At 38.6% G+C, this 25932-nt stretch overlaps 1 protein-coding gene across 1 annotated transcript; it reads left to right on the top strand.

Moving 5' to 3' along the window:
- Positions 1 to 6376: 6376 nt before the first annotated feature.
- On the top strand, positions 6377 to 22957 carry LOC139720814 (dynactin subunit 2-like). Its single transcript, XM_071632151.1, has 13 exons — positions 6377 to 6424; positions 10578 to 10640; positions 11354 to 11450; positions 11996 to 12063; positions 12511 to 12609; positions 15898 to 16055; positions 16759 to 16912; positions 17406 to 17471; positions 18009 to 18047; positions 18634 to 18783; positions 19328 to 19430; positions 20507 to 20598; positions 22871 to 22957. The coding sequence occupies exons 1-13, from the start codon at positions 6389 to 6391 to the stop codon at positions 22955 to 22957; spliced, it is 1212 nt and encodes a 403-aa protein (XP_071488252.1). The 5' UTR covers positions 6377 to 6388.
- Positions 22958 to 25932: the final 2975 nt, after the last annotated feature.

Raw genomic sequence — 25932 nt, 5'->3', positions numbered from 1 at the left:
AGGGTTTTATTTTCGCGAATTTCGCAAGCTTCGGGCTGATCGCGAAATGAAAGACACATGAAAATATTACCCTGTCATACCTTATGTGCAAATTTATGACAAAATGTATCCAACGCTGACCGGACCAGAACGCGGCTGTTACATCGGCCAGTACGTACACATACTATATTACTAGTACGTACGCTACGGTGCGACCGATTGTGGAAGGGCAGTATGCTAAACGTGCATTAAAATGTGCAATCTTTTTGCTTCGTTATCCTACGCAAACGAACACCGGCTCGACGTGGTTGGGTACATGGGTGAGGCCTAGGAATGCATGTAGCCCGACCAGACGCCGTGTGCGCAGGGCCAGGTCCGTGCAGACGCCATGCGCAGCTAGGTGTAGCTAGCGCGACACTTGTGTACAGCGATACACACAGGATGCATGTAAAACTTTCGCTAGCGCTTGCACAGCTCTGAAACTTTGTCGTCTATTTGTTGCAACATTTGGTAGGTACTGAGTACTTGTGAATGCCGTAATTGTTTCATTTTATAAATCTTCTACTATGTCGTTTCTATTTTCACGTTTGGGAAGTCACAATGCAAATGGAAAAACATTACGAGTACGTTGGCAAGTGTTTGAACGTGTTTCTCGGGCTTGGCAGTAGACCCTACCACTACTATCAATCGCGAATTTAACAACACGCGAAAATGCCACTGATACTGTCATTTGCGAAAATATCTGTACGCGAAAATATTGGCATATACAGTACCTGAATTCAAATGTGGTGCTCTTTCAGGAGGTAAAATAAAAGCATCTTATGCATTTGATGTCACTATTATTTTGATTTTGATTGTAAACTGAGTTATTTTCATTTATCCTTTTTTTTTGGGGGGGGGGGGTTGGGAGGGGTGGTAAAAATCTGCCAAGACCTTGAGCAAGATCGTAAGTTCTTATTTTGATGTGATATCCTAAGGTGGAGATACTTTTTTTGCTAAATCTAAGAACTGCTATCTTGAAATCTACACATTTATTATTTGATATGCATTAGTTCTATAATGCTGTGATGTCAATTGTTGTGTTCAAGTCACTGCTGTCGGATGCAGAAGATTGAACCACGTGCCAGCCTTGTCTTTATGTTACACACATGTCATGGTAATGTATGTTTAAGTTTATATGGGATATACTCTGGAAGTGTACAGAAATTTTTGTACTGTTAGTAATCTGCAAAATATTTACGACAACCTGGTTTGCCAGAGAGTTGGAAAGAAGATGTTTTTTTTTTTTTGTGTGTGTGCATTCAAATGAGAAGGATTTAGATTTCTAGAGAGATTGGAAGAACTTGTTCTCTCATGATGAGAAAAAAACACATATACTTTTACCCATGCCAATTTACAAAAAAGATATACCCTTTCATGGAAACCATTATTTATGTAAGAAAAAAGAGTGTTTTTTACATGAAAATTGGTGGGTTTTTTTTTCAACTGCCTGAATTGAGATGTGTAAAGGTATTCCTCATACTGTTTCCACCAATTATTTGTCATAAAGAAATTTTCTTTCACCTGTTGCTGTGATTACACAAGAATCTGTGTGTGGGGGTATGTGTGTGCGTGTGTGTGCGTGTGTGTGTGTGTGTGTGTGTGTGTGTGTGGATATGAACATCATATGCATGTGGGAACATGGAATAAGAGCATGTACTGTAAAAGTGGATATTTTCGCGTTACTAATTTTTCGCGCTTGGCCGGGTCGGAAAAGTTTCGCGTGTTTTTAATTCCGCGGAATCAAGACATCACGCACAGGCACATATGGCAAGCAAAAATATTCGCGTGCTTTTATTTTCGCGCTAGTTTCTGGTTGCGCGAAATGCGCGAAAATTTGAACACCGCGAAAATGTCCACTTTTACAGTACATGTGTGTATCACTGCCAGGTATGTTTTTGGTAATAGGGCTGAGGTGGTTATTTACACCATGGTATACGAAAATTTATGAACAAACATGTACAAGGAATATCATCAATTTTATGTCATGTTTACTTCAGCAAGCAGCTCTTTGTGTCGGTTTATGATGAGAATGTATTATGTTTACTCATTGACTTATGCAAAGTTTCTCAAACTCATCGTTTCATGATTTGTTTGTTTAAATATTTATTTTTGTTTCATTTTGATTAACTATTTGCCTTTTTAAATTTAGTTACAAATTTATTAATGTCGGATTTTAATTCTTTGCTTTTGTGGTGGAAAAGATCCTTGACCACTGACAATAAGATACTGGCTTCAAATCATGTGTAGCAAATATGTCCCTAAGGCAAGTTGTTTAAACTGGCACTGTTCCTTTAAAACCCAAGAACATCAGTGTGTAATGGTGATGCATTGGTATTACTGAAGAGAAAAGGCAAAGTAGACCAAGTTTGATTTTTCATGATGTCAGACAGCTAGGAAAACTAATCATTTTGGTTTCTTTCCGTGTCTCAGACTATTTGATGGTTTAGTCTTCAGATATGCTTTAGAGTGACTGAACACAGTATTTTTCTGTTTTGTGATGTTAGATTTGAATCTTTGTCTCTGTGAAATTACACAGAAATAGGGTTTGTAGTAACTGAGAATATTTTTTGTGTCACACTCACTGGCTAGAAATATTGCTAAAACAAATCCAGTGCACAATGCATTATAGTTATTCTATTTGTTTCTGCAACTCACAGATTACAATTCTGTTTGTTAGGGGTTTTTTTTGTCCTTTTTAGCAACTTTTGTGTTTGTTGTTTGTGTAACTGTGAAAGTTATTTTTGCACATGTCATGTGAATACTGCCTTTAAGTTTGTAATTACCTTTGTATCTTTATGAAGAAGTCAGTCAGGTTTGCTTTTTGTTGCTTTGCATTTTGACAAAACATGTCAAACTTGCCATCATTTCAAGATGTGCAGTCATGAAAATAGTTAAAGTTATCTTAGGCATGTAATCATGCAGTAGTGACAGATATAAAGTATTTGTTGAGTCACTACTTTCTTGTATTCATGACCATGCACAAGTGCTGTTTTCACTGATTTTTCATAAAAATAATTTATGTGTGTGTGTGTTTGTTTTATTTTGTTTCTTTTTTGGATGATTAAGAGGATTTTCATTCATAATTGTATGAAGATTGAAAAGATAATTATCAACCAAGGATCTTTAATTATCTTTCTGACATAAAGTCTACTTTCTGTATGAGTTCAAGGGAGTTATATTTTAAAACATTTCTTTAATTTTTACTTGATTTTTTTTTTCATTCTGCCTCTCAGATGGGTATTATCGTTTTCAAAGATGATTTGAATAATATTTGTGAACTGTGTATCTTCTCTCGATGAAAACAAAAAAAGACAAAAACCCCACAAAACTGGAAACTTCTGCCTTTTGTGCTTGTTGGAATACAGTACAAAATGCCCATGCAATGCAAGTCAACTGATGTATGTACATATTGGCTCAGAGAGAAAATTTATCTATTTTTACTGCTTGTAATTTATTGTTGTTTGTTATGTGTTGTGTTTAGGTCTTTCTGCAGGAAGCAAGTCTAGCTTTGTCAGAAAATTAAGAAAAAGAAACTAAAAAAGAATGCGAAGATTGTTACAATTTTTAGTACTACTGAGTTCTTTTATGTTTTTTATTACATTTCAAAGAAGTGAACTATGAATAGTCAGATTATGTTTTTTGTTGACCCCAGCCCACTCATGTGGCCATTCCAGAATGATTGATTTTCTTCCCTAAAGAGCAAAAAGTAAAAAAGGAAATCCAACAGTAATAAGGAAATGAAATCCTCAAAATTATAATGGATGTTTTAACTTTCTGTGTGTTGACGGGCTAAAGTTGTGTACAGAATCTCAATGAAAACTCTTGTCACATCTGAATTGATTATATTTACATGTTTTTTTTTTTCTTGGGATTTTTTTTTTTTAAAGTAAATACTTCTGTTCCAAAAAGTTTAAAATCTGTTTAGGAATTATGGTGAAAAGATTGATCAGCATAACCAGTAGTGATACAACATCAGTTTTTTTTCTTCGTAGGTAGCTTTAAGTATGCTCATCATTTTATAGTAGTAAACTCCTGTATTAACTCATCATTATATAGTATTAAACTCTTGTATTAACTCATCATTTATTTTGTTTTACTCTTTCCCTGGGTAGAGGGATAAGCTGTCATGCTCATAGATATGTCAGACAGGTTATGCTGGGTATGACTGAGTGCATGTAGTAAGAAGACAGCAAAACTAAACAAGCAAAGAACAAAACAAAAAATGAATAAATAAAACTTTGACCGCAATTGGTTGGTACATTCTCTCTGATATCTATTCTTCTTTTTAATTTGAGAGTAATGATGGAAGTTATACATCAAGTATAAATAACAAGAAGAAGAAAACAAAATGAGATATGTATTACTGTCTTGACAAAAGAATACAAGTTCCTTTTGAGGGTTTTATTTGAAGGTAATTATGTATTGTTCCAAATCACCTCTGTGACGGTGTCACATATACAGTCTTGCATTTTGTAATCACTTACTCCAAAAGCTCTTTGTTTTTATCTGTTTGGTTTGTTGAGATGATTTAGAAAGTGGAACAATGTGGTATTGTTGCTGTAATAGAGTACTGATGTGAAGATCAAGTTGTGAGATTGTCTTGTCTTCTTTTCATATTATGCTCCATGTGGGAGGCATAATATTATGTTGAATAAAATTCATTATATCAAGAGATACATTGTGTCACATTTGTTTTTGTATGTTACTTTCACTTTATGTAACTATTTCCAACCCATGATCTACTCATTTGCACATAGAGGCCTATCTTGATCTCTTTCCATCTCTTTGAAATGGGTTATAAAAAGAAAGTTAAGGATGTCCCTCGTAGTTGCCCTCCATCTCAAAGTTAGTGGTGTCCAACGAATGTGTAGGGTTGGGGGTACCACCTATCGTCACCCTAAGGATCTGTAGCTTGTTTATTCGAAAAATATAACACAAATTCACCTAATTCTTACCTCAAATATGCCATGAATACTGCAGTTTTGAATGTCGTGACCGTCTCGTTGATTATGAATCTCCTTTTTAAAAAAGCGCAATTTTAGTGCGTGCGTTCCGTTTTCTTCGCGCAGCTAAAAAGGGAACCTTGCGATCGGCACCCCCTCCCCTCCATAGGTATACACGTGAATTTCACAGCATAGGTAATACACGTGAATTTCACAGCATAGGTAATACACGTGAATTTCACAGCCATGCGTCGTTACTGAGCGGATGTGTAATTTTTAGCTTGGTTTGTTAGTTTGTTTTTTAGTTTGATTTTCGTTTCTTCGTTTTTATTGTCTTTATAGCTAATGACACTTAATCCAGCGCGTACCTTTTCGTTCTATACACAAACAGCCATGATACACAGGGTGCCGATGGGAAGGTACCCTGCCGATAGGTGGTGCCCCTACCATACATAGATTATTATAATTATGTTTGCATTAAAACCTACACACACACACACATACACACAATATATTTTCATTATATATATATATATATATATATATATATGTATGAAGAGTTTGTTTGCAAAAACCGATAAGTCCATTTTTGAAGATTTTGAAGTACGGTCTCTGTTATAAAGTACAAAATAATACCTTTTAAATTATATATTTTTGAAGTTATGGTCAAAAGAAGCAAAAATTTTCTTATTATTCTCTTTATTTTTCTTGACCTTTAATCGCAAATATCTCCATTTGGCAAATATGGACTTATCGGTTTTTGCGAACAAACCCTTCATATATATATATATATATATATATATTATATATATATATATATATATATGTATATATATATTTATATTTTTTCATATGTTCATGTAATTATGGTTTTTGATCATCGAAGACTGTGAGAGACAATTTTGAACCATTGACGGAGACCACGAAATTCACTGAAAAATCACTTTGAATAGAAATCATGAAAGACATCAGAGATCACTGAAGTTTACTGAAAGATTATTGAAAGATCTGTCAATTTTTACGATTTTTCAGTGGTCTTTCACAGAGGTTTTGCCCTAGCTATGTGGAATAAAGCAAATTCCAAGCGAAAGTCATGTCAAAGTGGGCGTGGCTGCTATTGGCACATTTGTTGATCACAATCACAATATTTTATATGAATGTCTCGCAAGAAATATGTAGCATCCGATTTCCAGCTCGGAGGAAAGAGCAAGTGGTTTTCGTAGAGGATAACTGATTAGTGATTTGTGTTGAAATGGATCCTAGAGGCTTACAGAGAAAAAGAAAATAGAAAGAAAAAGTGAGATCGATTTCCTAAAATCTATTTCACCGCATCATGCATGGGAGCCAGAGCGCAGTGTCTGCTTTATTTCCATCAATCATGACGTGTACGTGACGTACACTACCAAGTCTGAGTCCGAGGCAAAATGGCTGACCCAAAGTACGCCGATCTCCCTGGCATTGTAAGTAAGCATTTGGTTATCGTTCACACTAGATATCTACACCCCAGGTTTTTGACACAACTAAACTTGCTTTGCTTTATTCAATAATTTCCAGCTATTTACGTGTTAATTCTACATGCAATCTAAGACGTTTTAGTGTCCAGATTTTCGGACCCGCGATAGGAAGTGTGTGGGGGAATTAGGGCGGTTCGGGAAGTTAATTTCGGTCAATGCATCTCTCACTGTATACCGGGTAGACCCTCTACTTCGCTTTGAATTGCATGTTTGTAGATTTGTGAACCATGCAGTATGACAACTATAAATGCTGTGCATATGATATGTTCCAAATATATTGTGCAATGATCAACATTTTTTCAGCGCTGTGCTCTTTTATCTAAATTATAGCATCTGATTCTGAATTTCTTTTCTTCTTCTGGTTCAGCTCAGTCGAGTCTGTCTGCCTCCTTCAAACTTGAAGATTCTTGCAAACTTTGGATGTGTGTGTGACTGTGACTGAGTGTGAGTCAGTGAGTGTGTGTGCAGAGCTACCAAGTCTCACGCATTCTGCGTGAGACTCAAGCATTTAGGGTCTGTCTCACGATCTCACGCAGGGCACCAATTTTTCTCACGCATCTGGTGAAGTCTGCAATTTGGGCCAAAAATAAGGAGCATAGCTCAAAGGATTAGAGTGATAGTTGCAATTGAAGGTATATTTTCCTTTTGCCTTTCAAAATTAGTATAAAATAGTCACTTAAGTATGCACCAGATCGCATCATTAAGAGCTAATAATTTAAAAAAGCTCCCTACCATGGGAGGGGGACACCCTCCTCGTTCGCGTGCGCATGCGTGCGAGCGCCGAGACGCCGAGTCATAAAGATCTCACTCATAAAAGTTTTTTGAACTTGGCAATTGGCATCTCTGTGTGTGTGAAATGCAGTGGTTGAGGACTTGAGGTGCTAGGTGCATGGTCATGGTCATGGTGCGGTGCAGTTTTACTCTATTACACATCGACCACTCTTTTTGAAACCGACCGCGTAGTTTTGGCGCACAGAACACTTTTTAGTAAGGCAGTGTATACCACACGCATGTGTCTTTACCATCCAGCCACACAAGTGTAGTTGTAGCCATCTACATGGCCCTAGTTGCTGGATACAGCCACACTCGTGATATCCATACACAAGAAGAAGCTTTTTTTTGCGTAGCGGGGAACACACGGCAATGTGTGCGTGGCCGGCCACATCAACACGCGATCATGCACCACCGCAAAGCGATGAACATGACCCTGCCTCCTAAATTAATCCCATTTAAGGTGCAGGGTCCCGGTGTTTTAGTCAAAATATGCGTACGCGGGTGCACGGCGCAAGTTTCCTATAGAGACCTACGCTATCGACTTCTCTTTAGTGCTTACGCTTTGGCCCACTTTCCCGAGTCGGAAGAAGTCCGATCCACTGTAGTCAGTGGTCCGATCACAGTTTGGCTCATGATTCGGCTGAGGGGAATGACAGCTTTAGCAAACTTCTTTTGTGATGTCATAATAACAAGCACATACGCACGCACCCTGGCATTACTACAGACTGCGCGATGCGCAGAGAAGACAACGAAGGCAACGTTACTTAGCAACACCTACGCACTTTACTCTTGATGACAGCTCAACTTCGGTAATCTTCGTATTGACAATGCTAGCGGTGATCGGCAGTATCATCAACAGCGCCCTCTACACTACCGGGACTATGCCCCTTTAATATTATCGTACCGGTACCATATCTAACGTTAGACAAATTTACTTTTTTTTTCATTTTTAACTTTATTCTCATTTTCTTGATTTGATGAGGTGAATTTAAAGTTACAATTGATTTTGGACTTTTGATTTCAACGATTGATCATACGTCGTGTCATTATTGAGACTTCGCCTTCGTTCGTTTGGGTACTCGCAAATTGCGCTTCCACAATCCAGCGTATACAGGCAGCCGGCGCGCGGGTCCCTGCTGGGGCGGGCGGCACAACTGCGCTGACTAGGCTGCAGCTGCGCTGAGCGATCGCTAGCACACCACCAGCAGTTTAGGCATGTTAGCGATGTCAATCCAAAGTCCCCCAATTTAGCGGCAGTTGTAACTTTGCTATTAATTCTAATTTAAACCCATCATATCAAGTAAACACGATGAGAATGGAGCGAAAAATATATTTGTAAAATAACAATGTTAAAAGGTGTGAAAATGAGGTTACTTTCATCACTTTGTGAGCAAGCTGATTGTGTAGCGTTTATGTTTTGACAGGCACGCACAGCGATCATCTCCCTACCGTGTGTGTATCCCTATATGTACATGTACATTACACATGAGTGTGGCTGTATCCAGTGACTCAGGCCATGGCTACAACCACACTCGTGTGGCTGGATGGTAAAGACACACGCGTGTGGTTGTATACACTGCCTTTACTTTTAGTAAAGTATGCACTGCCACTGCACTGCGCGCAGAGCACATAAAAATGTACCGGTACCGGGTATTTGGCTTTTACCGTTGATGAGGACGTGTGGGAAAATGCGAAAATTCACTGTTCACTGATGGTTTTAATCAAGGACAAAATTTCGAATGAATATTTTAACCGAATTGTAATGTAATGTCAATGCATTTTCTGAAAAGCTTTGTACAACTCGGTTTGTGTACATTGTCAATGCAAAAACAGCAGTCAATGTAAAAAAGGAGCGGCGACGCGGGAGCTGAAAAGAGGCCACACAAGTTCGACAGCAATATTCCTGCACTGTGAAACTTCGAATTGAAAAGGAAACAACAGCATTTGATAGTGCTGGGTTTTTTCTCAATCATGTAGGTCAAGTTTTTACATGAATTTCAGTGTTAAATATTCTTATCAAGCAAATCAAAATTAGGTGGTCGATGAGTAGTAGGTCCAACCATATAGAACCTATATATTTACACAGTGCAAGTTAAAACAGTCCAGGCCAGGGACTTATCCACTGTCTTCCGTCAGTCAATGGTGGAAGGCTTCCAGGGATGGTGCGGTTACAGTGCTCAGTGGGAGGATGTCCCATGTTCTTAGTGTTCTGGGGAAGAAGGATATTTTGTGATGTTCTGTTCTGGAGCGGGGAATGACATAGCCTTGTGCATGGAGAGCTCTTGTAGATGCGGCAACTGGAGTGATGTAGGACTGGGTTGGGAAGTTTATGCAGTGGTGGTGGAGTTTGTACATGTATCATTGTGAGTCTGGACTCTTCTCTACATAGTATGTGTTGAAGGGAAGGCCATTGAAGCTCTTCCAGCATGGATTGCACACTAGACGTGTTGTGGTATCTGTTCAGTGTGAATCTGGCTGCTCGTTTGTTGAACCAATTGTAGTTGGTGGTTGCTCTTGCTTGTGAAAGGGTCCCACACTGTAGCTCCATATTCCACAAGAGGGCGGACGAGAGTCTTGTAGGCTGTTGTTTTCGGTTCTGGGGAGTAATGCGCAGGTTGCGTCGGAGGAAGGCAAGAGTGTTGTTGGCATTTTGTCAAATGTTGTTCATGTGTTGGTTCCATTTTCACACTGGACATGTTGTTTTCTGTTCTGAATTGAACACTGAATATTTGCAAATAGACCATGAGATTCTAGTAACCTTCACAGATTTTTCACAAATTTGTAGATTTAATAGTATGATCATGAAGATGCATTGCAAGAGTTTTAAGACTATCTAGACTGGTAGAGTTTTTACCACATTACTGCTTTCAGTAGATTATTCTTATCTTGCATTATCATTTGCATTTGTGCAGTTTTTTTTTTTCTCTTTTAGTTATCTCTATTTTCAAAGAACAAAAGAAAATACCTGTCAGTGTGTTTGTTTGTTTTTTCCACAAATCCAAGTGAGTTATACCTAAAAGAAAAAAAATGCTGATGATTACAAGCAAAATTCAAAAACAAGAGTGTGTTTGTACCTGCATGTCATAGATAGACCTAATTCAGGTTCTGGTTGCGCTATTTTAAAGTTTGCTGTTCAGGTTCTGAAAGTTACAATTAAAAAGATCTAGGTTTGCTTGTTATTGTATGTTTGAAAAGGTTTTTTTGGTTTACACAATGTCAGTAATATTGTATACCTCCTGGTCAGGGCCCTTCTCAGGTGTACCAAAGGTTTATAAAATCAACATTGTTTATTTCTCTTTTGGAATTTTTTTTTTCAATCTTGCAGGATAACCAGCCAGATCTTTACGAGACGAGTGACTTGCCAGAAGAAGATCAGCAGCATGTTGTGGTGAGTTGGCAGAGATTTTTTTAAACCACACTGTAGTTGTGTGTTTGTTTGTTTGTTTGTTTGTTTGTTTGATTTCAACTCTGTGTGTTCCACAATTACCTGCCCTACTCAGTCAGCAGTGTGCCAATGTCACAGAATTTTTACAAGTGCACAGCAAGGCACAAACTTACAGCTGTATAGTTTTAGTACTTGCCATTTGCAAAAAGAAAAAAGAAAAAAAATGCCATTGGGATCATTGCTTTGTCATTAAATCAACAACAACATTAAAAAGATTATACAGGGTGGTCCACAACTTGAAATTTTAGCATGTTGCAAGCTCAGAATCTTAGAAATATTGCAGAAATTGAATATGTGCGGAGCGCACACGATGAGTACATACAATTTTAGTACGCAATATTTTGCTGCTTATCTCTCTTTGTGCTGCTTACATTCAATGTTCTCTCTCATGTTTTGCACACAAATATCTAAAGTACCTGGTAGTTTGATGTTTCTTATGTTATGCATATGTTTTGCACATTTTTGAATACTTTTACTTTGAGCTTGTTGCAAATTCTTGAGGATGTTGCATAGCATGTTGCTGACTTTTTAGGATGTTGCACAAGAATTTTAGCATGTTGCAGCGACATGCTAAAACCCCTCGTGGACCACCCTGTTATATTTATATCTTATTTCATTATATAAATGACAATGTTGTTTCTTGTTTGATATATTAGGAAGAGCTGAACAGTGAGGTAGTGGAGCAGCTAGCAATCAACACTGCAGATGCCTTCAATAAATTCAAGGACAAGACGGTCATTTCTGGGAAAGTTGGTAAGAGAATATAATCAGTTCCTATACGGCAGTAAGGTAATATGTGCATGTTTGCGTATTCCTGTGTGTGTTATAAATGTCACAAAGAGAATGTAGGGACTTCAGTGTTGAAATTTGTAACTTAGTTATGTATGCCATGTGTGAAAGGGGAAAGACCCATTTCTCTGGGCAAGTTGAGAAAGAGATCTAGGGGGCATTTCATGAAGCGTTTTGTCAGATATTTCGTCTGACAAAATGTTAAAAGCTACTGAAATCATTGCATCTGATTGGCTGAGAGCAAATTTGTCCGACAAGTTGTCGGACAAACATGCTTCATGAAATGCCCCCCTAAGCATTACAAAAATGTACTGTATCATTTCCAAGGCTTGCGAATCACTTCATTTTATTCTGGAATGGAATTATTTGTATTCCCCATTGCATCCAAGTGGTTCTTGACTGAGAATTCAACTCCTTTCAAAATTTGCGAAATGCCTGACTTGTACAGTAGATGAATGGAAGAATCGTATGGCACTTCATTGCGTTGTCCTGTCTTTCTTTGTGTCAAGATTTTTCTGACAGGATCAGTCAAGCCAGAAGAACAGGATATGTAGCACCAAAGAGGGAGTATGAAATGGTGAGTCCATAGTCACCTATATTTTCCTTATTTTTTATGCTATGTGTGTGTATTTTTTTTTTTGTGGGGGGGGGGGAAGAGTCCCCCTTCTTTCACTCTCTCCCTCTCTTGCTCTCCCTTTTTCATCATTTGGGGAAGCTGATTTTTGTAGGCCCTGATGGATGGTCATGAATGTCAATTCACTTTTCACATGATTTAGGACCATCTGGAAGATGAAACACTCCCACCTGTTCAATTTACAAACTTATTAGTGCATTCTAAGCTAGACAGTAATAGTAATGATAAATGTAATAATCATGATAATAATTCATTTGATAAGTGCAGAAACTATGTCTGTATATTCTGTTGTGCTGCAAGAGCTAGTATACCATCAGCTAGTCAGGGTTCAGGTTGAATTCATCTTGAGTTCCTCCTTTCATCATCTTTCCCCTCCTATCCTCTCCCCAGCTGGAGGATGACTCCCGTGATAAGGAGACCCCAGTGCAGCGGTTCCAGCGCCTCCAGCATGAGATCAGGGAACTGGGCGAGGAGGTGGAGAAACTGCAGGTCAGTGAACTATAGAAGGCCAGGTATACCGTAAAACCAGAAATTTTCACGTGCATGAAACTTTGACGAATTCCGCGGGGAGCCAAGATTCCAAAAGTAAACTGCGTGTTAAGTTTTTTTGTGTACACAATACATTAAATGGCAGTGGTGATACATGAAAAGTTTCATGCTGGGAGAAAGGCCATCGGCTCCAATTTACAGAAGTTTCTTGGTGCAGATGTTTCTGGTTATACAGTATTCCATAAAATCAAGTACAAGTTCCAAGGGCAGTAGCCTTCTTGCAAGCCTGCACATTTTTTTTTTTCATTCATCAGTGAGATGACATGTGACAATAATAATTATATCCCTCACAAATCTACCATACAAATACGCGTATGACTATTCTCCCTAGGGAAAATGGTAAAAACTATACCATGCTTGTGATTTTCACGCCTTTTTTGCTTCGCGTCGCGACGCGAAATATTTCACGTGTAAATGAATGGGTATCGCAGCACCTTCGCTTCGCGAGAGATTTCATGTACAAATGAATGGGTATTGATCGCGGCGCCTTCACTTTGCGAGAACCACTTCAAGGCACGCATACACTCAATACGTGTATCGTTAGAGAGACTCAGAGAGACTCTTATAAAGCCCTCATTCTACCTAAAAAGGTGATCATGGAATGGTATTACGTTACAACAGAGTAGGCGATATCGTAGATCTATAATTAGACAACGACAATAAGCAAGCTAGGGCTCTTCGACGTACCGTAGGCCTAGATCTCTTCTAATATCTAACGTTGGTTAGGCCTCATTTGGCCCTGGTTTTGAAGATGCATGTCGTGACTCGTAGAGATACTAGTATATGCCAATAGAAGATCGTTCAAAGGATTTGGTGCAATGTATGAGAAAGTATGATCCCCTAACTACGGTATGCTAGATTTGAGGTAGTGTCTATGCCTATATCCCAGTGTAGGACTGTCTAATTTTGGGGAGTTCATGCTTCGCCGTTTGAAAGTTGGTCTCGCAGTTCACTAACTCGAGCGACCCACCCAAAAGATGTTGACAAACTGCAGTAGATAGTAGGCCTGCTTATGCCATTATTTCTAACGTTAGCGCAAGTTAGACCTAGTTAAGCTTATAAACGTTAGTTCTACCTGTTTAACAGTAGACCCTATAGTTCCCGTAATCTCATCCTAACGAGTTAGAGTCTAATGTTAACTGTTTACGTTAGAACACAAATCACACGAATTTACATTGGCACTCGATGCTTTGACTCCTAGAATTTTCCAGTGCCTAATCTAACCTTAGACTCGCTGTTACTGAATGCTACCCAAATTTACAATGTATACTTGCATTTTTAACAGGAAATGATAGTCCATATTCATGTACAGACAGCTAGAAAGACGACAGAAAACACAATCAACTGCAGCTCACAGTCACATCGTTGATCAGCTCGAGCACGCACATCACCTCACCAACGTACTTGTTGACAGATCGGATACTAGTAGGCGTATTGCATGTATGAAGTGCGTAGTGAGTTTGCAGTTTGCGCATGTTTACCAGTACTAGTACGTTGTACAGCAATGCACCGAGTACAGTTTAGCGGCTGAGCGTGCAGTTGTCTCTTCATAGTACGCGTACGCGCTGCCCTCCTGCTGAACTGCTTTCCCGAGAGTGAATGACTTGTCAATCTTCTTTAACCCGTTGAGGACGAGTCCCGAGTATACTCGGGCAGGGGTCTACGGGAAATGCGTGTTGTAGCAAAATCAGTCCATCTTCAACGGGTTAATAGCAAGATGCCCCAGCAAGATGCCCTAAAAAACGGGGTAAATTACAGAATACCTGCAGTCGAATACTCTTAAATTCATTGGGAGGGATATAAAACAAATATACCAGGCCATTTTTTCGAGGCACCGGTTGAAACTATGTGCCTTCGGTGACTTCAGTAGCACTATTTTCTTCGGGGCTGCACCCCTCAGAAAAAAGTGCTACTGAAGTCACCTCATGCGCATAGTTTCAACCAGAGCCTCTCAGGCCTGGTATATTTGTATACTATCATTGAAGTTCATGTTTTACTGTTTACAAGATTGAGAAAGAGAGGTTTTGCGGTAACACCATGTGTGTAGTCATTGAGAGGATTGCTCTTTGGCAAAAGAAGAACCTAGAAAGAGGAGAGTGGAGGAGGGAAACGACATAGGGAGAGGGTAAGGAAGGCAAATACGTAATAACAGTAGGAGGGCGGGGGTGAGCTGGAAGTTGAGGTTGCACTTAGGGAGATGGGAGGATAGGAGACAGGGACAGTTGTAACACATAGTGTTATTGCAAAGCTCTCTTCCTCATTTACATCACCATGCAAGCTTTCAAACAACTTCCTGTAAAGCAAGATCTCTTTGTGAATTGCCACTGGCATTCAGTGCATAAAGTGCTGACAAGAACTTTCACGTACATTATACAATTTCATGAATCTTGGCTCTTGAGAAATTTATGAAATTGAAATACATGCAAAAATTTCCAGTTTTACAGTACATGTAGTCTTTTGAGATCGTTTATGAGGGATTTCATTGTTTCATTTGATTTCTTTATGTTTTGATGATTGGGGCATCTCATACATTGTATTTGGTGCATGGAAGATCAATGCAATTTATCACCAAAAGGTTACACCATGGTAGTAGATTAATTTTGTAGATGTGGTCATCACATGAAGTACATATTATGGTATCATCCTAAAACCCGAGCTATCAGTACATAGATTGTCTGATTGGTCAGAATTGCTCCTTAGAAACACATGAATCATTTTAAATCAACAGCAGATGCATCTTATGCCAGTGATGACAGTGATACATTTCTCTCTATATAACAGGGACCATGGTTTCTGTAATTTCACTCGTACCACATTGGCACTGTACGTCAGTGGCTTTCATCAAGGCTATAATCATACTGAGGATGGGTTATCAACATATCAAATGGTGAAAAATGTTGCAGCACTTTCACACCATTCCAGCGAGTTAGGCATTTGTCCATGGAATACTTTTTCTCATATGCATGTATGTAGTGATAAAGTATGTCTGAATGCATTGTTTCAATCTGAACTTGTATTTATGACCTTTTCAAGCTATCGCTTTTTGTAGTCCCTGTTCTCCTCATCAATATTTCTTTTTTGCTATGTTGATCTCACAATGTATTTGTTTTTATGATCAATGATTGAGATGAATAAACGAATTGAATTGAATTGAACCTCACACCTTCTAATATGTAGCTTCCAAGACTGCATCATTATGTAGCTTTCATTACTGAATGTGTATCACAGAAAACAGCCAAGGAGGATGCCAGCACAGGGGTCTCCCCAGTCTCTTTGTTGCAGGACGTCGGTGTCCTTCAGCAGCAGCTCTATGGGCTCCACCTCGAGAAAATCCTGGGCACAGAGGCTGTCATCGAAGCTGCTGATCCACAAGGCTCCCTCCCCAAGTAAGCTCTAGTCATGTGTTGTTTACTATAAGGAGATATTTCCATTCAGTTCCCTATATGCTTACTATCATTAGTGTCATGTTACACTCGAAACTTTTCAAACCTTTTCTGTTCAAACTCATGCCATAATTAGGAACTACTGATTGTCCCCAAGTGATGTATGCAGCTATCCTCGATTTTCTGAAACATTCTACCACAACCATCTTATAGGAGACTGTGATCTGGATGATCTTCAGACATTTGCATTTAAACAACTATAAATTGGTGATGCTGGGTGCAGAGATTCAGAATTGATAGTGAGTGGGATGAGGAATAAGAATGTTTTCAAAATTGATGACAATGAACAAGGATGATTACATAACAGCTTCACATAAGAATGGTTGGATGCTCAATGAAGCAGAACAAAAGATGAAAGCATGCATGAATTCAACACAAATGAACTTGTTTGTAAGCAAGTGGTATTGTAATGTAATTACATTCCCACATTTCTGGAATATGTGAGCCTCCTATGTCATTATCCTTGTTCATTCAGTTTATTAGGATTTCGGGGTTTTTTTCAGAGTAATTGGTTTGTCTACATCTGCTCAAGGATCACAAGGAATTTTGCAAATCTGTACATGGCATTTATGATTTATGTACTACATGATGTGAAATTATCTGTATTGTCTGGTATGTCCCTTTAACTGTTATCATTTTGACACAGGAAACTCTTCAGTCACTTAGATGCTTACAAGAAGCAGGCTTCCCAAAAGGACACGCCTTCCAAGAAGGAGCCAGCCAAAGACGCCAAGGATGGCCATGTGACCTATGAACTCTACTACAGACCGGAGCAGAACAAATTCACTCAAGTTTCAAAGGTATCCCAAGGATCAATCGCTATGACTCTTGTACCTTGTTTCCTTTAACCATGAAATGACAGTCACATTTTTCTTGCTTGAAATTCAGTTCAGTGTGAAGACCGGGGTCTCATGTCATTAAAGATGTTTCAGTATGACAGTGATTCTTGCTATTATGGCAGCTTCATTTAGCAACAGCCAATCAGGAAGCAGTATTTTTCAGTACATGAATTTTTTTTTTGCAAATTGCCACTGGCATTCAAAGCATAGTGTAGACAAGAACTTTTGCATGCATCTTAATTTCATGGATCTTTGCTGCAAAATTTGCTAAAATTTCTTGTTTTACGATGTGCAATAGTTATTGATTAATTTTCCCCCATTTTGCTTTCTAGGCATCAACTTTACATTACTTGAAATGTTCTTATTATGACGGTGATAAGACAGATACTGATTGCTAAATTTCACCAAATTAGTCTTTGTTCAAGAATCCTGCCATGCTCTTATCCTTTGCCAGGCTGCAGAGTTGGAGCAGAGGCTAAACAGGATAGAAGCAGTGCTGGGCCAAGACCCTCAAAAGCTGGTGAGTAAACCTCTTTCAAATGAAAGTTTGAAAGTACAAAGAAGTATCAGTCATTGAGTCATATAATATGTATAGCTCCAGATTTGGTTTGTTTGCAAACCTGACTTGTTTGTACAGATTTGCTCGTGTGCTAAAGTTTGCAGTTTGCCAAATATGTCCTGATTGGATTTTCGCGTCTGCCACATTAAAGTCAGTTCTTGTGGCTGTGCTGTCGTTTTGAAAACACTTCTTACTGAGGAATATTTCTCATGTATCACAATCCTAACTATCAATTTTATGTCACACTTCTCCCAACTAACAAACTTTTATACTGGTTTGATGTACACATAATTTGACCTTCACCTGTGTCCTTGTGTCATTGAGGAGGAAAATGATGAATGGTGGTGATGAGTTGGGATCACATAAAATATGCATTTTGTGGCATTACAGTAACTTTTTTTTTTTGCAAATTTAAGTAGAAATGTGAATGACTTTCAGGATAAAAGCATGTGTAGTGCAAATAGATATTAATTGTTCCCATTTTTGTATTCTGTTCAGGCATCTCTTACTGCGGACACTAGTTCCAGAAGTCTACTGGTGAGTGAAAAGTTAAATGCATTCCCTCCTTTGGTGTGTCATTATATTTTCCATCCATTGTGTCTTCTGTCTGTCTGTATGTATGTCTGTTTTTCCTGTAGTTGTCTTGTTTTCATACAATAACTGGTCAGCTAAAGCAGCAGTGAATTTCAATCCAATTCTTATCCAGGCATTTGTGCTCAAGTAAGTATGAATCAAATGAACATAACAGTTATACAACTATTTATTAAACAGGATATATCATTGCAATGAATGATAGGTTTTGTTTGATAGGAATCTTTCAGCATTTCTGGTTTATGCTAAAAGAACTTGATATTTTGATACACAGTGTACAGTCTTTGCTTAACCTTGCTTCTAAAGAGTTGGAAAGATCGCTCTCTGATCTGCTCTGCTCTGATCAGCTCTCTGCTCAGCAAGATCTTCCAAATTTTATCACTTTTCATGCTGGTAGGCCGTTCTTTTTTCTTAAAAGGTTTATGGTGTGTTGTCAAGAAAAGTCACTGCGACCTCATAAATACATGTGGCTTAAAACTGGAACCGTGTCTAAATAGTGTCACATTTCTGTTCCACATCATTTTCCCTGCAGGAATGTGTAAGTCAGCTCCAGGCCAGAATGTCCCTCCTGGACCCTGGCCAGCTGGACCACATGGAGGCCAGGATCCAGGGCCTGATCCAGCGACTAGACCAGGTCTCGGAGAAGAAGTCGGCTGTGGAGGACGCAGGCAAGGAAAGCAAAGTGAGTGATTAGTCAGTGACTCAGTGTTTCTGTATAGATTTAAAAAAGAAGAAGAAAGAAATGGAAATATGCAGTTTTTATCTTCTGTCTAGTTATTGTAATGAAGACCTATCAGGCCTTATGAAGGCCTTAGGAGAGGCATCTTACTCATAGTTATGGTCATTCAGTGGCCCTGAGGGATGTGTTAGTGGAACAATATCTTGTATAAATCTGTTATATAGTAATGAATAAGTGAAAACATTGGATGAGTCCTATACTACGTACAAAGCTATTCATGAGGTGTATGAAGCAGCAACATCGTAGTAAACCAAGACAGCTGTAAATTTGGTGCCAATCAGCACCATCCTCCAAAGGGATTCATAATTGATTTTGCAGCTCTAGACTTTCGTGGATCTATCACTTACGATTCACCACGGACAAATTATGTGAATCTCCCTACTCTCAGATTTTGTTTTCTAGAGAGTGCCAGGTTTTCTTCTGCAGTGAGCCAGCTGCTACTAACGCAAGTGTGTCATTGCTTTTTTGTTTGTTTTCACACTGTCAGATTTCAGCCCTGTACGACATGGTGGAGAAGTGGGATAGTGTAGCAGACACTTTACCAAAAGTTGTAGAAAGACTACAAGCATTGAAGGACCTCCATGAACAAGGTAAGCTGATTTTAGTTTAAAGGGGATGGCTAGTAACTGATCAGTGGGAATCAGTTGGAATGCTGGGGGATGATTGTTCCAATCCTTGTGGGATTCATTTAAGAGTGCATTTATATATCTATTGTTGTGTGAAAATTATTTGCTTCAGAATGGTCTCATATTCAAGTAATGTGCAGTTGAATGTTTCCAGGTTAGCATGCCTGTACAGTGATGGGGCATTACACTGCACATTACTTGAATATGAGACCGTTCTGGAGCAAATAATTTTCACAGAACAATAGATATATAATGTACTCTTAAATGAATCCCACAAGAATTGGAACAATCATCCCCCAGCATTCACACTGATTCCCACTGATCAGTTACTAGCCATTCCCTTTAACATTAGTTTAACTTTAGTTTAATTTTTTTTTTTTAATTAAAGTCTTTTTTATGTACCTTTAAGTTTAACAGGTAGTGATTACAGAAACATTCTGTTACTTGGATGTTGCATCTAATTATCCATTTCATTTATACATGTATTTGTATAACCCGGGGTAGTAAATTTTGTCTACAGTATATATACATATCTATCTTTGGAGAAACCTGCAATTTTTGGATGAAATCAACTTCTAAGTAGATGCAATGAAAGAAAAAGTGAGAAAAAAAATCAAATGAAATATAGCACAAATCCATAAATGCCTCCAAAAGTTCTTACAGTAGCATACAATTAATGCATGTCACGTTACGTAGGGCATTTGGTAAAAAGTATCCACCCAATGGTAAATGTTGGAACAGTCTGAGGCACACAGAACAAAACTTTCTTTTGGGGTGAACATGTGTAGACGTGTGTGTGTTTGTGTGTGGGAAGGGGGACGTTGGTGTGTGCAAATGGGCATGTTTGCACAAGGTTACTGTGTTGCAGTTCTTCCAAGCCACACACAGGTCATTTTCCATCATTTAATAACATGTATAGGCAAATTAATTGGCAAGACATTTTACCCACCTATATATTCCCCATGTGTACTACAGATGTAAGATGTGAATCTTAACCCTTTCACCGTTTCTGTGTGTGTCTTTGTGGTGCGTGTTTACAGCATTACAATTCAGCCAAGCCCTGAGTCAGCTGGACACAACACAGCAGCAGCTGACAGCCAACATGCAGGGACAGGATACCTTACTCAAAGAGGTTAGTGACGACAGAAGCCCCTTTTTAACAGAGCCTTTCAAACTAGAGTATTACTTCAAGCTTGACAGTGTCAGGGTAGTGTCCGGGTAATTTTGTTTTCCTTTTTTGCTCAGCCTGTAAAAACGGTCCCCCACATAATGTTGTTTGGACGTTGTCGTGAAAAACCAGTGGACACACCGCCTTCGTGGAAACCTACCCATAGGTTTTCAGTGTGTGTGTGAAAAATGGTACCCCTCCCTCACTCTCCTGCGGTCTTATTGCCCAAGGCGAGGAATTTTGTTCTCTGGATGTTGTCACGATGTTTTCGGGGAAAGGTCTGTTAATCCTAACTAGGCCGGGCTATTTCGATAGATGATAGCTTAGTTATGCTAATTTATGCGTAATGCATTAATATCAGACTTTTTGCTATAAATCACTAAATGAAGCTCAAAACAGACACATTTTCTGTACAAATATTCTTTTTAGTGCCCTCAGCAAATGTATATGAAAAAGATTGTGCCATCAGAAAATTTTTTTAAGTATTTCATTGTTTTTTGAATTTGTTATGTATTTCATTTTTTTTTCGACTTTTTTTTTCATTGTTTTGTCGCTGCAATTTGTCCGCGTCATTGTTCCGAACATGAAAACATGCTGTTGATTGGTTTTAATCAATAAAACCCCCAAATAATCATGCTTTTATAAAATTTCACAATAAGCACAGTTTGCATTGAAATTGTACAAAAATTCACGTTTTTGAGCAATTTTTGGTCTGACATGCATGTACATATTCATGCATAACTTTGGAACGGCGTGCCCGGGCATCGCAAATTTGGTGTCAAAAGTTGCGGGAGACTCGAAAGAAAAAAGTCGTGAAACATCGCAGCAATAGCTTTTTGCGATGGCGATACATCGCGCAGAATGTCCCCCTGGCCTACTTACGGTTAAAACAGGACTAGAGAGAAGGAGATAAACCCTGCATCTTCCTTTGTTTTGAAATTATGATATCTGGGTCGTGTCAATCTCACGAAGGAAGCCCCTCTCCATCTTTCTATTAGCACTGGTTGTGAAGTCATCTACTATTCTGGGACTGGCTACAAACAAAAGAAAAATGACTGAACTTTGTGGTCCACAAATAATTTGGCATATATGTTTGCATTTTGAATATCTGGGTTGGGTCAGTTTTATTTGACTGAACTGTGTGACCTGCGAGTACCAGGCATTTATGTTTGTGTATGAATTTGTGGGTCAGGTCAGCTTTGTTTGACTGAATTTTTGCAGCTTACGAATTACCAGTGTTTCATTTTAAATATCTGGGGCCATTCAGTTTGATTTTAGAGAGCACCCCCTATCTGGGGCCATTCAGTTTGATTTTAGAGAGCATCCCCCCCCCCCCCTTATTGCAAAGTCTCCTGTGTTTAATAGTTGAATTCTGTGATATGTGAGTATTACCATGCAGTATGGTGAAAACTCATAACTTCTTTTCTTGCTAGCAGTTGTGATCATGTTAGATTTGCACGGTGAGGATTTGCCATCATCTGCATTCTAATTCTATTTTTTTCCTGGATGTGAATGTGGTCCTGAAAAGGACTTACTCTTACTCTTACATTTCGGTCCCGAAAGCATGTTACACCATCCTCGGGAGAAATGTCAATATCAAGTACCATGTACAACGTAGGTCCTTTTCAGGACCACATTTACATCCAAGAAAAAATATGTAGTGTACCATGAAACCACCTACCACTGAACGTTCTGCCACTAGGAAACCTTAAAAGAATATACTGTAAAACATGATATATTCGCGGCACGAAATTTTTGCGAATTGGAGCCGAAGGCCTTTTTCGTGGCAAGAAATTTTCGCGAATTGCCTCTTGCGTTCAGTGCATATAGTGTAGATAAGAAATTTTGTGTGCATTTTAATTTCGCGAATCTTGGCGCTCGCGAAATTCGCGAAATTAAAATGCATGTGAACATTTCTCGTTTTACAGTATATTGTTTTTACTGCTATGCTCATCTTTCTCCACATTGCCTTGTACCCCCGTAAATCTCATTTCCTGTTTTGCAGTTTATACCTATCGTGTTATTGAAGCTTAGGTCTGACGTGTATTTATTTTGATTTTGTGTTGTATTTTATTGTCATATATGTGTATTCAGTGTTACTATCATATATCTATTTGTGAATGCTGTGATCTAAAGCATTGGTATCAGCCTTCGAGCTGCTGGATTGTTATTTCCCATTTGAACAACAAACCATATTATATATTCAAAGTGTCTTTGTTGTCTTTGTCTTCTGCAGCTGAAAGACTCCTTTGCCGCCAATCTCGCCGCCATTCAAGCCAACTGTGAATCTCTAGACAGCCGACTGAAGGCCGTCAAGAAGTAGATAGCAGTGTGTTCAAGTCTCTTGAGCATTTGGGATGCCCTACTACCTTCAGAGGTATACAGCAGCATTGGCCAACCCACAGACATTGGTGCAGATCATGTCCTAGCATTGTGCATGCATTCCTTAGTCCCATGCCTTGGAGACAGTGTCATAGTTTACCCTAGTCACCATTTGGGCCAACATCAAATCATCAAGATAATCGATGCTGGCTACAAAGAACTCCTCAAAGGTTCCACCAACTATTCAGAGTCTTCAGTGTACCTCTATTTGTTAGTTGATTTGGGGGGGGGGGGGGAGGAGAAATTATAGCCTTTGGTAGTGTGCGCATTACTCAGTGTGGTTGTAGCTAACATGTTCAACTGCGTAAAACTGTGAAAAGTTTGTTAAGACTGAAGTAAAGTCTTGAAAGTTGCAGTGGACTTGTATGTCATCACATTATATCATTTGATGACTGAGAGTCCCTCCATGGTGAAGAACTATCCAGTACTAAACATTGTACGTGTACTTCATCTATAAGCATCATTCGTAAAAATTCAGCTCGGATTCATGCATTCTGAAGCTTTTTTCTTTCTTTTTTTGTCTTGAGGTAAGCATTTAAGACTTGTATCATTTACTTAAGTGAAATAGAGACTCAAAGAAAAAAGTGTGCCTATTGCAGATCTTTAAGAACTTGCCTTCATTACATTATAAGAAATGTAACAGATGCAAGCATGTCTTCTTTATGCTGTATTGATAGTGTCAGTAGTGTATAAACACAAAGCGGTTGTGCGTACTGGAGTGGTGGCAGCTGTGTAAAGTCCATTTCCCGGCCAGACTTTGTAAAGCTTTTGCATTCCTAGCAGGATGGTGATGCACTGTGGAACAGTAATTCTGCATCCTAACGAGACCAGTGTGACATCCCAATTGCTCAGGGGCCCAACTTCTTGAGAAAGGTTAATCCTAACCATGGTTTAAAATTTTGGTGTTCCACTTTTAGACTATATTAAACAGAAAATGCATGTTCCGGACATATACCATTTTGCAGCCTTACTTCCATGTTAGTGTTGTCTACAATGATTTGGCAGAAGACACAAAGTACAGTGCATCCACTTTTATTTAATGCCTGTAGCAATGTCTTGTTTTACCGTGCTCTGTTCGGAGTCAACCAGTAGACTACTAGAGCTCAATAATTTTGAACCATGGTTAACATATTCCTCTAACAAGAGTTTGGACTGAACTGTTGCAAGAAAGTGTTCTTTTGTTTGCATTTTAATACAGAATAAGCTAAGCAGACAGGCAACACAGCCTTTGCGTGATGTTGATCACAATATCCATGATACTGTAATTGCTCATGTAAACAGACAGTTACAGACTTGCAGTTACCAGACCTCTTTACAAGATTACATGTATGAGAAGAAACTGTAATCAACCACTCTGCATTTGCGTCCTGTAAGCTAAAGCAAATGAATAAGAATTTGCTTCATTTAAAAAAAAACTAAAATGAAGAATGGAAATGCACCTCCACATGGGAAGTGTGTAGCCGAGTGTTCAAATTGATAAGAATCTGTCTGCAGGCACTGCATTTGCAAGCAAAAGAATGCTGTCAGTAATTTGTAAATAGATAAATATTGTATGAATATTAACGTCCTATAATATTATTGAACAAGAATGATGTACTCCTTGTGTGTAATGTAAACTCAGTTATATTGTAAGTGTTATAGGATAAAGCAATCATGTACAAAACTAGCTCTTCCCCTCAAAGAAATAAAATATCGGCATTAGGTGTATGTGGGAGCTTAAACATGATGAGTGCAGTTGTTTAGGCAAAAAACTTGCTATGTGCAGGTGTGATGCTCTTGTCTGCCTCTTTCTGCCAGAGCTTGAAACCAGTGTACGTCTATCCACAGCAAAGCAGTTAGGGATCAGAAATGTACTGCTTGGAAAGGATGACAACAGTCTCTTCAAGTACAAGAATGAACTGTTTTGTGATTCAAATATTACACTTCTCCTGGATGTTTCTCCCAGCTTGTTCCATCGTGACATTTACTTATGCTTTTGCATTCTCTTGGCAATCTTTTTTTTTAGCTACTTTCATTTCACTGCACATCATCTCATGCAGTTTATAGTTGTATCATTATTTATTTTACTCATTCTCAGCTGAAAGCAGCGACCTGTGCAATGCAATTTCATTTGGTAATTAGGCGAGCATGTATGACAGAATTGTCGAAAGAAGTATGGAAATTCCACCAAGTGTGAACCTTAAGACTACAAATGAGTAATTAAATGCAGCACTCTGAGCTTGTTATGTACAAGAGCAGGTGCAAATATATGTTCACAGTTTCACATAATCATAGCTATTAATAATAAAGAATGAGAATAGATTCTTCTGGCAGTTTAACCCGTTGAGGACGACTGATTTTGTTATATAACACGCATTTCCCATAGACACCTGCCCGAGTATTCTTGGGACTCGTCTTCAACGGGTTGAATAGAACATTTGTGTGTTTTGGCATGTGTCCATGTTTTGCAAGGTCACAAATTGGCACCAAAAGATAGTATGCCATAAAATTTTGCGTAGATTAGTGGTAAAAACTGCATATAGGTAAACCAAGGAAAAAACTAGGGCATCCTTACGGAATGAGAGCATATTGTAGAAAAGGAATTAAACTTCCAATTGTGCTACGACATGCATTACAAAAGTGATATGCATTTAAGTAGAGGTAGGTGACCTAAGAACCAATCTTGAAAAGGCTTGAAAAGGCAGCAATTTGGGAGCATTTCTCTGAAACAATGTACTAAGGAAAGAAGGGATGTATAAATCAATTATCCTGACTACTAAGTAACTTGAAATGCCTATTTGCGAAAATTTGTGCAGGGTATTTATTTTTTACTGCTTTCCCAGTAGTAAAGGAATTCCTACAATGTTTACATTGCTGAAACCTCAGTAGTTGTGATTCTTTCTGTACATACAAAAAGAATTGAACAGTTTTTGCATT

The sequence above is a fragment of the Diadema antillarum genome, unplaced genomic scaffold, assembly GCF_040938485.1.
Source record: "Diadema antillarum isolate AM-2024a unplaced genomic scaffold, OU_Dant_1.0 scf00000134, whole genome shotgun sequence".
In the NCBI taxonomy this organism is placed as follows: Eukaryota; Metazoa; Echinodermata; class Echinoidea; order Diadematoida; family Diadematidae; genus Diadema; species Diadema antillarum.
This window is presented reverse-complemented; position numbering and strand designations above follow the sequence as displayed.

Coding starts and splice junctions, on each gene's coding strand:
- LOC139720814 (XM_071632151.1), top strand. CDS start 6,389: ATGGCTGACCCAAAGTACGCCGATCTCCCTGGCATT. Junction 12,064..12,510: donor CAAAGAGGGAGTATGAAATG/GTGAGTCCATAG, acceptor TCCTCTCCCCAG/CTGGAGGATGACTCCCGTGA. Junction 12,610..15,897: donor AGGAGGTGGAGAAACTGCAG/GTCAGTGAACTA, acceptor TGTGTATCACAG/AAAACAGCCAAGGAGGATGC.